The 12,921-nt window shown below is 52.6% G+C and overlaps 1 protein-coding gene across 1 annotated transcript; it reads left to right on the forward strand.

The window, feature by feature from the left end:
• Nucleotides 1–358: 358 nt before the first annotated feature.
• Nucleotides 359–11,569, forward strand: LOC101960726 (arylacetamide deacetylase-like 4). Its single transcript, XM_005317478.3, has 4 exons — nt 359–568; nt 7,422–7,638; nt 9,572–9,635; nt 10,178–11,569. Exons 1-4 carry the CDS (start codon nt 401–403, stop codon nt 10,950–10,952), a joined length of 1,224 nt encoding a protein of 407 aa, XP_005317535.2. The 5' UTR covers nt 359–400; the 3' UTR covers nt 10,953–11,569.
• The last annotated feature ends 1,352 nt before the right edge of the window (nt 11,570–12,921 follow it).

Consider the following 12,921-nt stretch of genomic DNA (forward strand, 5'->3'; position numbering starts at 1 on the left):
AGGAGCGCTGAGTAGGTGTTCGGGCCGCTGACTCGGGAGCTGGGGACGAGCTGTGTTTTCCTCCCTGACCAGACTGTGGTGGGACGCGTGGGCCGTGTCCCCTGTCCCCCTTACAGTTGGAGGGCTGGTCAGTGCGACCCCCGGGAGACCCTCCCTCAGATCCCCTTGATCCCACCTCCCAAGTCCCCTTGGTGGGCAGGACGGGCTTCCTGTCCCCGTGAACCTTGGGGAGCCGGTTCCTCCAGTGGCCATCGCCTGGCTTGTGCTGACATCCAAGGTCCGGGTCAGGCCACTGGGTCACACAGAGCCCAGAGGAGCAGGCTGGAGGTGGCAGCACATATAACTGGGCCCTGTCCTCTTACGCAGTTCCCACACTGGCTCATCAGGTGGCCCGGGGACCATGGCTGTCCTGTGGCTGGTGCTCCTGGCGGGGCTGCCCGTCTTCTTCCTGGGCGTCTTGGTGTGGGCCGTGCTGGAGCACTTCCGCACTGCCCAGGTCCCCCGGGTCCTGCAGCACAGGGCCAAGGTCAGGTTTCTGCACTGCATGCTCCTGTACACCATGGCTGTGGTGAGTGCCCCCGCCCCATCTCGGAGGGGGCTCCCTGTGCATCCCCTTCCCTCTCCAGCCCTCCTCCCCTCCACTCTCCCACCCTCCCAGCCTCCTCTTTCTCCCTTGAGCATCAAACCCGCGCCACGTTCCAGCCACCAGGCTCTTTTCTGAGGATGGGCAAGTGATTTCAGATCCTGTCCCTGCCCACCAAGGCCCAACCCCTCCTTCAGACTTAGAGTCCTCACCTCTGTGCACTCACCTGCCTCCCAGGTGTGTTCCCGGCATAGGTGTGAGCACCCGGCAGGCAGGGAAACCCCGTTCAGCTCCGTCAGCCCGACCCCAGGCAGGGAACCCGGCCTCTGGTAGGTTCTGTTTGTTGATCAGACCATAAATGAATTGGCCCAGCGCTCCCAAGTGGGCACAGCAGGCAGATTCTGAGCAAGGCAATGGGGGCGGCGTGCGGACCGGTTCCTGCCTGCAGTTACAGCAGATTTGGAAAGAACAGTCTATCCTCCTGTAGGAGGCAAGTGACTTGAGTTAATCCCAATGTCCCAACTCTGGCAGTTCACAGTGACTGTCTCTGAGGTCAAACTGTGAAGGAAGCGAGGAGATGATAAGCTTAACTGTGACCATTCGGGTGTGCATTCATGTTCTGCCTCTCTAGCTGTGTGGTCTTGGATGATTTGCTTCACCTCTCTGTGTCTGAATTTCCTCATCTGTGAAATGGGGACAAGAGTATCTGTCTCATCATGTTGGTAGGTGAAGCGCTCCTGGGTTCAATCCCTGCTACCAAAAACCAAGACACAACAAAAAAGCGTAGTCCACCAGCCAAGAACTCCTGAGGAAGCTGCTGCAGGCTGCTCACGGGAGACTCAGAGGTGGGCTAGGGCTGGCTCTGAAGGGCGAATCCCACCCTCCTGTGCCCCCATCCCTGGGCCCCTCGGGGCTGGAGGCCCATGATGACGTCACGGCTTCTGAGGTACCAGGGTTCCAGGAGACGGGCGGACAGGGAGGGGCACGCAGTGAGGGACGACAAGGAAAAACCTGGAAAGATTCTGTGGCTGGAAACCCAGAGCCTCCTCTGGCCCCAGAGCCCCGGGGGGAGCTCGGAGGCTCTGCTCTTCTGCAAAGCGAGGAGTTTCCCAAGAGTGACGTGGGGTCGAGTGAGAAGAGCCATGACAACGTACAGCCCAGCCAGGGCTCCGTCCAGCAGCCCCTCGAGGTGTGTTAGCAGGGCCCTGCCGGAGGCCCAGCTTTTCCTGAGGTTGTTATAAAGGTGGCCGTGGTGACTTGAGCCCTCCTGAAAGCCATCAAGAGCTGGGGCTGTAGCTCAGTGCTAGGGGGCTTGCCCAGTTTGCAGGAAGCCCTGGGTTCGACGCCCAGCACTGCAAAAACAAACCAAAGATATCAACTCTAGTATAACAAACCCGACTGGTTTTATTTTAAAGGGAAAAAAGATACAACAATTAAAAAACATTTTTTTTTTTTTGGTACTGAGGATTGAACTCAGGGACACTCAACCATTGAGCCACCTCCCCAGCCCTATTTTTTATTTTAAAACATTTTAAAAGCTATTTATGCTAAGCCCCAGGCCAACAGCATTCTAAATGGTGAAAAACCTCTAAAACCGGAACAGGACAGGGATGCCCTCTTTCACCACTTGTATTCAACAGAGTCCTTGAAACTCTAGCCAGAGCCATTAGACAGATGAAGGAAATTAAAGGGATACAGATAGGAAAAGAAGAACTCAGACTATCATTATTTGTTGACGACATGATTCCATACTGAGAGGATTCAAAAAAACTCCGCCAGAAAACTTCTAGAATTAATTATTGAATTCAGCCAAGAGCCAGGATATACAAGCAATACCCATAAATCAAATGCATTTCTATACATCAGTGATGAATCCTCTGAAAGAGAAATTAGGAAAACGACCTCATTCACAATAGCCTCAAAAAAAAAAAAAATAACTTGGGCATCAACTTAACAAAAGAGGTGAAAGACCTCTACAATGAAAACGATGGAACACTAAAGAAAGAAATTGAAGAAGACCTTAGAAAATGGAAAGATCTCCAAACAAAAACAAATGTGACTTCATGGCCCACCTGGTGACCCTTCAGAATGTGAGACTCAGGGCCATTTAACATCTCGTGACACTGTTCAAAACTCCCTGAACAGGCATTCGCTATTCTAGATGCTGGAGATCAAGGAAAGAATGAGATGTGTCCTTTGCTCAGCGTGGCGGTGGGGAGACACGTAGGTGATGGTGTCCCTGCAATAAAGCTTTAGAGGATTTCTAAAGAAATCTGGGAGGGTGGTGAGAGTCTCCAGGAGGAAGCAGACCTTAGAAGATGGAAAGATCTTCACCACGAGGGGAAGGAGGGTGGCTTCCACAAGAACAGGACCCCGAACTTGGATATGAAAGTCAGTGTGGCACTGGGTGTCATGGCGCACATCTATAATCTCAGCGACTTGGGAGGCTGAAGCAGGAGGATGACAAGTCAAGGTCAGCCTGGGTAGCTTAGACCCTATCTCAAAAAAATCATATATGTATATAGGTTTGGAGATGCAGCTGAGTGGTAGAGCACCCCTGGGTTCAATCCCCAGCATTGAAAGAAAAAAAAAAGTCAGAGAGGTGTCTATTCACCTGAAGGACAGGTAAGAAAGTCTCCCGGGGAACAGAGGGAACAACCTCTTCTGGTGGGTGGAACCTTGACATTCAGCTGCTCAGAGCTGGCTGTGGAGGTCCAAGCTGCCTCCGCATGGAGGCCTGGGGTTATGAGATGAGTCGGGGGGAGGGAAAGACAGGTCGCTTGCACCCGGCTGGTCAGTTCACTCTCTCCCAGTTCAAGCAGGGAAATAATTGTTTGGAGTTCCCTTGGAGGAGTCCCTCCATGGAGGAGGAAAGACACTAGGGCACCTTTTCAAGACCTGGGACAAGACCAAGTGCATGGGAGCAGGAGACAGGGTCTGTGCTTGCAGGATCACTCCGTGAGACATTCCACGTGGGCGGGCGATGGCATCTGATCCTCCCACTTTATCCGTGGACCTCGTCTATGGGCACCATTTTTCTCACTGTTAAAAGAGGGAACTGGAAGCTCAGAGATGGTCACACCCAGGGGTTTTCAGTGAGTTGGTGAAGGGGCTCAAACTTGAACTCAGGTCGGTTTTACTCCCCAGCCCAAGCTCTTTCTCATTAATTGGTTGAGAACATAAGTCCTGCACTTAACTCCATGAACAACTCTGAGCAAGCCACTTGGGTCCAGGCGTGCCTCAGTTTCCCCATCTGCAAAATGGAGGTGATAATTGGCTTAGAAAGGTTTGAGAAATGGAGCCAGTTAATAATCCAAAGCACCTGGACAAGTGCTGACATGTTGTAGGTGTCTACAAAGCATCACTTGTTATTATTTTTATGATTGCCACCCCCATGCCATTTTCTTTATGATAAAACACAAGCCCCAAATGTGAGATCCACAGAAGAGATAAGCCACAGCGACAGCAATGCCCTTAGGATTTAAAATATACCTTGTAACTACAGCTCGTGAAACACTCAGATCTTGTCGTGCTTATCATTAGAGTGGAACATAGTAGTTTAGAAGCATGTTTGGCTCATCTGCAGCCCTTGTGCCATTAACGATACAGGGACTCACACTAGGAGTTGGTCTCGAGTCTCAGAGGAGACTTCAGACTTGGGCTTTTGAGCGATGCTAGAACTGCCGAGGCATTATGGACTCCTGAGATGGACTAAAGGCACTTGGCATCATGAAATGGACATCAGGCTTTGGGGGCAGGGGCAGAATGTTTTGGTTTGGATCTAAATGTACGTCCACACACATATCCTTAACTGATCCCATTATGTTTTTTTCTGTTGAATACAAGCTCAATTTAAGAGTCCCTCATAACCCGGAACTCTGGTTGCCCAGTGATGGGCATTAACCCAGGGCACCCATGCACCTTTGCCATCTCAGGCCGGGGAGAGTCCAGAACACAGCCAAAGAGAGCCAGGGTGTTGGTCACTTGCCTTGGACCATTGGCTTTATTTAATTAAGTGACTTCTTTCCACTCAGTCCCAAACTGGGCTGCCCCTTTGCAAATTCTTACCTGTCTTAGTATTTTGTCTGTGCCTTGAACCATACTGGACTGGGTTTGTTAGTGAGCTGTCTGTCGTTGTGACAAGATACCTGAGGAAGACGAAATTAAAGGAGGACACACCTATTGTGGCTCACTGTTCTAGAGGTTTCAGTTCGTAGACACTGGGCTTCATTGTTTCTGGGTCCCCGGTGACAAAGCAGCTGGCCTCATGCTAGACAAAGGGCAGAGAGAGAGGGGAAGGGGCTGAGGACAAGGTACACCCACTAAAGACAAGCCCCAGGGAACTATCTCCTCCAATAAGCCTCAGATCCTAAAGTTTCTACTTCCTTCCTTAGCTCCAGAGGTTGGTGACAGGCCTTTGGCACACGGTATTTAGGGGACACTTTAGATCCAAACCAAAACATTCTGCCCCTACTCCTAAAGCCTCATGTCCATTTCAGAATGCCAAGTGCCTTTAGTCCATCTCGAGAGTCCATAACGTCTCGACAGTTGGAGATTGCTCAAAAGCCCAAGTCTGAAGTCTCCTCTGAAATTCAAGGCCAACTCCTAGCTGTGAGTCCCTGGATCATTAAAAAGAAAGTTAGGTACTTCCATCATACATCCGTAAAGCAGGGTACACAGCAACATGCCAAAAGGGGGGGATAGGAAAAGAGCAAGAAGGAATTGGATCAAGGCAAGATCAAAGCTCAGCAAGCAAACATGACATCATACAGCTCCATGTCCAGCATGCAGGTCACGTGGTGGTGGGATGTCAGCTCCAAAGGGCTGGGGAAGCCGCAGCACCTGTCTTGCTGGCTGCAGCCTGCAGGCCATGCTCCCAGGCTGGCTCTACTCACTGCCTGCAGCTTTCACATTCCTGGCATTTCTAACTTCTTGGGGTCTCCACTGCAGCCTCAGCTCCACTCTCACAGCATCTGCAGAGACTCCGACTGCTACACAGTACCTGGCCTCCTGGCTTTCCTTTGAAATCTCAGTGGGGGCCTCCACATTTCTTACATTCTGTGTGCCTGCAAAACTAGCAGCGTGTGGACAACACCCAGGTCTGCTGCCAGTCTGAGAAGCAGGACCCACTTAGACTGCAGTTGCAGGATCCTGGAGGGGATAATGACACGGGGACGTGAATCCCAGGGAACCAGTTCTCTGGGAGACCCTGTGTGAGCAAGAAGCCCCCGTGCACTCTTCTCGAAGCAAATTCTTTCAAACAGCTTCACAATTTTGTCCTCTGGAGCCTTTGGTGGGGTTGGTGTGTGTGTGTGGGGGGGAATCTGGTCAATTCCCAAGATACCCTCAAGGCATCTTTCCCCAATGTCATGGTGCAAAGTAGTTGACTTCTTTTTAATGGTGCCGATCTCTTTAGCAACCACACCTTCTTTTGCCCCAATTTGAAATAGGCTCCTTTTCTGGTCAAAGTGAAAGTTTTAAAAATATTTCTGGCTACTTTTTTTTTTTTTGTGTGATTCACACTTAAATTTGGTTAAGATCAGCCAGCAATACCCACACCACAACTTGAGTCCTGCACTTCTTTGAAATTTCCTTCACCATATTAATTAGTCCGATACCTTGAAACTCGGCTTCCTACAAATTCTCAGGGAAAGGACAAAATGGAGGCAAATTCTTTGCCAGAATGCAAAACAATGTCTTCTAGTCCATGTTCAATAGAGTCCTTATTTCTCTCTGAAACCTCACGAGCACAGTCTTTGCCCATTCCTGTCAACATTCTGGTCTTCTGAGCTCCCACCAGAATGGTCCATTCTGCTCTGCGTGCAGTGTTCTAAGTTTTCTCTAGCCTCTTACTCCAAGTACTTCAAACTCCTCTTGCAAACCAATTCCGAATGCTTCTGAACCACATCATCGTGTAGAGTCACAACCCCAGCCCCACCCCCAGTACGGATTTTCTGGTAGTCACCTTTCCATCTGTTACAAAATACCTGAGAAAATTCCTCTTAAGGGAGGACATGTTTATTTTGTCCCACTGTTTCAGAGGTTTCACTCCACAGTCACCTGGCTTTGTGGGTCTTGGGCCCATGATGAGCATGTGGCTCACCTCATGGAGGACAGGAGGCAGAGAGAAAGAAGGGCCTGGGGATGAGTCAAAGTCTTCAAGGCCTGTCTCCTTTGACCTGCTTCCTCAACTAGCCCCGCCTCCTAATTCCCCGCTGCTTCCCAGTAACTCTCACATTGGTAACAAAATCTTCACCACATGACCTTTCTGGAGCATTTTAGATCCAAACCCCAAAACACTGGGTGATTTATAAACAAGAGAGGGTTATTGAGCTCCCAGTTCTGGAGGTTGGGAAGGCCCAAGAGTGTGACAGCAGCAGTGGACCTTTCTGTCACGTCATCCCTCGGTGGAAAGGCCAGTGTGCACACATTTGCAAGATGGCGGAAAGTTGGGGGGACCCGTCCTTTTATCAAAGTCCACTCCTACTTCCTACTTCCTCCATAACAGACTTTGTCCATTCAGGAGGGCACTGACTGAATCACCTCCCAGAGGCACTGCCTCTTAATGCCGACTACAATGTCACTGTAATTTGGAGGGGGATAAATATTCAAATCACAGCACCATCCTTATTCAATAAAGACCTGGTGGGAGGAAAAGTCTGAAAATCCAACCCCCAGTCCAGGACACCCGGAGCCCATTGCACCCCGATGAACCTACTGTCCATGCAGAAGGCGGGTGAGGAGGGGTAAGACCCCTTAGCAGTGATGGGTGGTAGGTACACCTGCCAAACCGAGCTGAACCTCCATCCACCTGATTTCCCTCTCTTACATCTGACAGGGGAACATACTCGAGAAGCTGAGGATTTGCTCCATGCCCAGGTTTCTCCGCTTCCTGCAGGACAGAGTGACCATAAAGAACAACCGTGAAGTGGTGGTAACGGACCTGCGTTTTGGGACAATCCCCGTGAGGCTGTTCCGGCCCAAGGCCGCGTCCTCCAGCCTCCGGCGCGGCATCCTCTTCTACCACGGAGGGGGCTCCATGTTCGGCAGCCTGGGTAAGCAGCTTCCCAGGGGAGGGAGGTGGGGGGGTCTGGCTGCTCGCAGAGAGGCTTCTGGGAGAGCCTCCGGGGAGTGAGTCTCCGGAGTCAGAGGCTGGAGATGGAGGGCCTGGGGCTCAGCTCAGTGGATGGGGACTCTGCCTCCATGGCCCATATGCCTATGATGCAATAGTCCCTGAGGGCAGTGACATCTCAGCAGGGCAGACACAGCATGGGGTGTGCACTTGTTTCTGTCTCAGCCTCAATGGAAGTCCCTGCCCCCCAGCTTTACATGGCTGGGTCCCATCGTTCTTCCAGTTGTGTATCAAATGGCCCTTCCCAGATGTGACCCCCCCAACATCTGGTTTTAGAAACTGTCTCTGCACTTTCCATGGTGCTACCCAAGACCTTGCTTCCATCCCTGACATCATCCTGGTGAAATGCCTGGCACTTGTCACAATCTGAATGTATCTTGGTTGGCCTTGTGTTTTCTCATTTACTTGGTGTCTGTCTCCACTAAGAATTGGGACCTCAAAAGGACATGGAGGACCTCTGTTGTCTGGTTGTCAGGCTTGCCAGTGCCTGGACCATGGCTTTCCTTTTTTGAAGGCAGGCAGGAAGGCAGGCAGGAAGAAAGGCAGGCATCAATTCTTGAACAAATAGCTCGAAGGATGGGTGAAGAGTTACATTTAATGATGTGTTTGCCATGTGTTTGGATGGTGGATGGCGGGAGGAATGAATGGATGGGTGGATGAATGGATGCAGGGACAAAAGACGGATGCCTGTCAACATTTGTCCATATGCATGGACAGCCTTCTCCCCTTGCACCGCCTCCCTTAGTGGAGGGAGTACTTACTGCCACCTGCTGGTGGAAATAACAGTGGCGCCTCTGTACCTGAGGCCTGGCCATGGTTTTCGCTCTTATTCAGAAGGTAACTGGGAGTAAGGTGTCTTTCTGGTCCAAGAAAACTGTTCCCTGTCAGGGGCCCTGGACCCCCCACACCCTGAGTTTTCTGCATGTGCTGAGGAACAATTTCCTTTTCCAGGTATAATCAGGAACGGCTCAGCAAACATTTATTGAGCACCTACTGTATGTTAGATCCTTCCCAGGCACAAAGGACACAGTGGGATTGTGCCTTTGGCTTGTGGCTGTCCGTCAGGGGAGGGGCAGGATGATGCAGAAGAGGATGGACACGTAGGTCGTTTCAAATGCTGATTACACAGGGTGGTGGCATGCAGCGTGATGCAGAGGCATTGAGTTCAGGCTTTCCTAGGAAACAAGGTCCCTGTGCTGTGTGACAATGCATGGTGTGCACCTGTGTACCCAGGTCACGTGGCCCTTTCTGGGGAGGTGACCCTGGCAGGTCATACAATAGTCAGCTGATCTGCGGAGCAGCTTGTGGGCACATGCCTGACCTTGGGGACGTGATGTGTACCTGTGTCTATGGGAGACAGTGCTGGGTCTCTTGGTGGGATGTGGAGGCAGACGTCACCTCCAGGTCCACTCCTGTCAGGGGGGGTCCTGCTACATTTGCCCCCCATTCCCAGAGTCTTCCTCTGTCCCTGCTGAACTCCTGCTAAATGAGTGACCATGTTTGGAAAAACGACCCATCCGGCATCACTTATTCCCTGCTCAACATAGATAATGAAACCCTTCTTCCCTGGGGGGCCCACATGACCCCTTCCCTAGTCCTGGCTTCTGCCACTCCAGGTCCCCAAGCCTTCCTGGCCTCAGTTTCCCCCACTGTAAAGTTAACGTTGCACAAAGTGAGCCCAAGGTCCGTGAGCCCTGGCGTTCAGGAGAGTGGGGCAGGCGTCTGGCTTTGCCCAGGTGGCGCAGCCAAGGCCTCGGAGGAGGCCAGCCTCGGAACAGAGAGCTGGTCTGCCCCCTGCCCGGCCTGGGTGGCGGTGGCCGTCCCTCATGGGCGGCGCCGGGCCTGTCTTCCTGCAGACAGTTACCACAACTTGTGCAGTTTCCTGGCCCGGGAGACGGACTCCGTGCTGCTGTCTGTCGGGTGAGTGTCGCGAGACAGCGGGGGCTTCTGTGAGGCTGGGAAGGTGGGGGCAGCTGGACGAGTGCAGCCCAGCGCGAGGCCCCGACTCCAGGGGTTGGGCGCAGGCGCAGGCGCAGGCTCAGCACCGCTTGGAGCAGAAGCCTGGGAAGACGCCCACCTCGGGGCAGCGCAGGGACAGACTGTGGGCAGGAGAGCCGGGTCCCTAGGAGGCCACAGCACGAGCCAGGGGCCTGGAGGACACAGCGCAAGGAGGCATCCTACTGGGAGCCAGGGAGCAGCCAGGGGAGGGCCAGTGTCCAAGGGGTGAGTGCCGGGGTGGTGCGGGGGCCCAGAGGCTGGAGACAAGGGCAGCTGATTGCACCCCACCCTCTTCTCTATCACGGGACAACTTCAGGTTGACTGACTTTCACCATCTTTACTTTTGGGTCATCTGAGGATAATAGCTACAGTGGGACAGGCGGTGGGGACCCTGTTTGAGCAGCCTCCAGCGACACCCGCGTCACCCGCGCACACCGGCGTGTTCTGGTCCCTCTCCTCCTTAGGTACCGCAAGGCCCCAGAGCACCATTCCCCTGTGGCCGTCACAGACTGCCTCAACGCCTCCATCTACTTCCTGAAGACCCTGGAAGCCTACGGGGTGGACCCCTCCAGGGTGGTGGCCTGTGGAGAGAGCTTTGGAGGAGGGATTGTGGCCTTAATCACCCAGACCTTGGTGGGCAGAACAGATCTTCCCCAGATCCGGGCTCAGGTCCTGATTTATCCCTTTACACAGGCCATCAATTTACAGTTACCCTCCTATCAGCAGAACCCAAATGTCCCATTCCTTTCTCTACAACTCATGCTGACATGTATGTGTTCATACCTGGCCATTGACGTCTCCTGGAAAGACGCCATGTTGAAAGGGGCTTGTATACCCCGTGATTTCTGGGACAAGCACAGGAAGTGGCTCAGCTCTGACAACCTCCCCAAGAGGTTCAGGAGCAAAGACCAGCAACCTGAGACCCTTGCACCTTTTAATGAGGCCGCCTATCTGGAAACCAAACACATTTTGGATGTAGACAATGTACCCCTCATAGCAGAAGACAAGATCATCGCTCAGCTTCCTGAGGCCTTCCTGGTGACCTGTGAGGTGGACATAGTCCGGGATGACTCCCTTCTGTATAAGAAGCGGTTGGAAGACCAGGGTGTCCGTGTGACCTGGTACCACGTGGAGGATGGCTTTCATGGATGCTTAGTTTTATTTGATAAGATGTTTTTCTCTTTCCCATGCTCCCTGAATATTATGAATGCTGTAGTCAGTTATGTAAAGGGCTTATGATGGTCACCCTAATGCCCAGGGCCGGGCCGGGCCTGGATGGCCTTTACCAGGAGCTGGGGCCTTTGTTGAGAAAAGTGATGCTGAATCAATCCATGGCCCAGACAGGGAGCAGGCGACAGGCTAACAAATGTCTGGTTTCATATTTGAGAAAATCCCAACTGTCCGTTTTTTTCCCCGCTATCAACAAGGTGCCGTGTTGCGCCTAGCCTCAGCCTCCTGGGTTCTCATTCAGGTGAAGGAGATCCCAATCGGGGAAGAGAATACCTTCAGAAAACTTTCAAATTTCTCACCTGTAAGGTCCATGCAGAATAAATGGCCTCATCTCTTCACGCTGTCAATGTTGCATCCACACCCACGGTGACAAAGCATTGCGGGGCCACGCCCAGGTTCAAGGTCATGACCAAATCCCAACTCAGACTGGCTGCACATAGTCTTAGAAATTCCAAAGAAACTCTTCCTGGGTCTGGCCACCTTCGGGCTAGAACACAGGAATATGTCAGAGGAGTCCGCTGGACAGAGAAAGAGAGGGGTACAAGGAAGATGGGAGGAATGGCAGGAAAGAGGGAGCCCTGGGGAGCCCTGAGCTTTGTCTTGGCTCAGCTCTTTAACTGGACTTGCTACAGTGGATCCCTGGCTCCCAAGAGACGGAGCCAAGGCTGTCTCTGGATGCTCCAGGTGCCAAATGGGATATGGAAAGTCATTCCCTAGGGAGCAAGGTGTTGGCCTCCTCTCTCTAAGAGCTTAGATATTGTCCCCACTATTACAAAGCACAAAGCACCTTGCTTCTGCTTAGCCAATGCCAGGTTCTGCACACAGGGAAAGGGCAGGGAACACTTCATTTCCTGTAGGGGGTGGCCCACAGTAGTTATGTATGATCCCTTGGTGGCTAGATCCACCTGTGAGGAGCCTCAACCCGGGTGAAGAAGCTGGAGGCTCTCCCTGCTAGGCAACTGTAGCCTCTGTGGTCCCAATGCCCTCACCTTGACTGCTGGGGAGGGGGCCCCACAGGTGTCCTGGTCCTTGCATTGGGGACAATCCACACAGGAAATTTGGATTGGGCTCCTGGGATCTTGGGTGGACATGGTGACTCAGGGATTGTATGTGAGCAGCTTTGAGGAAGGCCTGTGGCTGTTCTGTGTCCGTGTCACAACACCACCACAAACATGGCCGCTTACCACAGGACACAGTCACCATCTCACATTTCTGTGGCCAGGGGTCTGGACACGGCTCAGCTGGGTTCTGGGTAGAGTCCCGCAGGCCGCCATGACAGTGTTGGGCTGTGTCTCACGTGGGAAGCCTACATCCAGCTCAGCCAGGTTGTTAGGCACGATCCAGTCCCTCAGGTTATAGGCTGAGGACATCTGTGTCCTGATAGTTGTCATCCAGGGGCCACCACGCTCAACATCTAGAGGCCATCCACTGTGTCTTGCCACAGGACCTTCTTCAAATGGCTGTTTGCTTCCTTAAAGCCAGCGACAGAGAGGCAGCCGGAGCAAGGTGGCCACTAGAATCTACTGGAGGGTCATCATGACCACATGACGATATTCATGTTGTCACTTCTGCCACCTCCTGTCAGAAGCCAGTCACAGGTCTTGCTCACACTGTGTTGGCAGCAGGGGTGGGCATCAGGGGCCACCTCAGATCTGTCCTACAGGGAAGGCTGCCCCAGAAGCTGACGGATGGGAGGGACAGCTAACCCCAGTGGTCGCCTAGGAAACACAGGATGGTCGGTGCCCATGACTCCGTCAGAACATAGTGACAACTGGCGGCCCCAGGAGGGCTCCTCTCCTTTTCCCTGTTCTAACTCCCTTCTCCCACCATATCACTCCCATCTGGTCACCTCTGCACCTACCCCGAGTCTCTTCCAGGCCTGTCTTCATAAGAGCATTTTTCTGCCCTCCTGTGAGTCTGTGTCACAAAGGAAATAAGTTCGTATTTTAGGAAAATTGCCCTGGATGAACATGGAAAA

The sequence above is a fragment of the Ictidomys tridecemlineatus genome, chromosome 11 (genome assembly GCF_052094955.1).
Source record: "Ictidomys tridecemlineatus isolate mIctTri1 chromosome 11, mIctTri1.hap1, whole genome shotgun sequence".
Taxonomy (NCBI): domain Eukaryota; kingdom Metazoa; phylum Chordata; class Mammalia; order Rodentia; family Sciuridae; genus Ictidomys; species Ictidomys tridecemlineatus.

Excerpts from the sequence above, each read along its gene's own strand:
- LOC101960726 (XM_005317478.3), top strand. The coding sequence starts at position 401 with ATGGCTGTCCTGTGGCTGGTGCTCCTGGCGGGGCTGCCCGTCTTCTTC. Across the intron at positions 569-7,421 it reads TCCTGTACACCATGGCTGTG|GGGAACATACTCGAGAAGCT; the intron begins GTGAGTGCCCCC and ends TACATCTGACAG. Across the intron at positions 9,636-10,177 it reads TCCGTGCTGCTGTCTGTCGG|GTACCGCAAGGCCCCAGAGC; the intron begins GTGAGTGTCGCG and ends TCTCCTCCTTAG.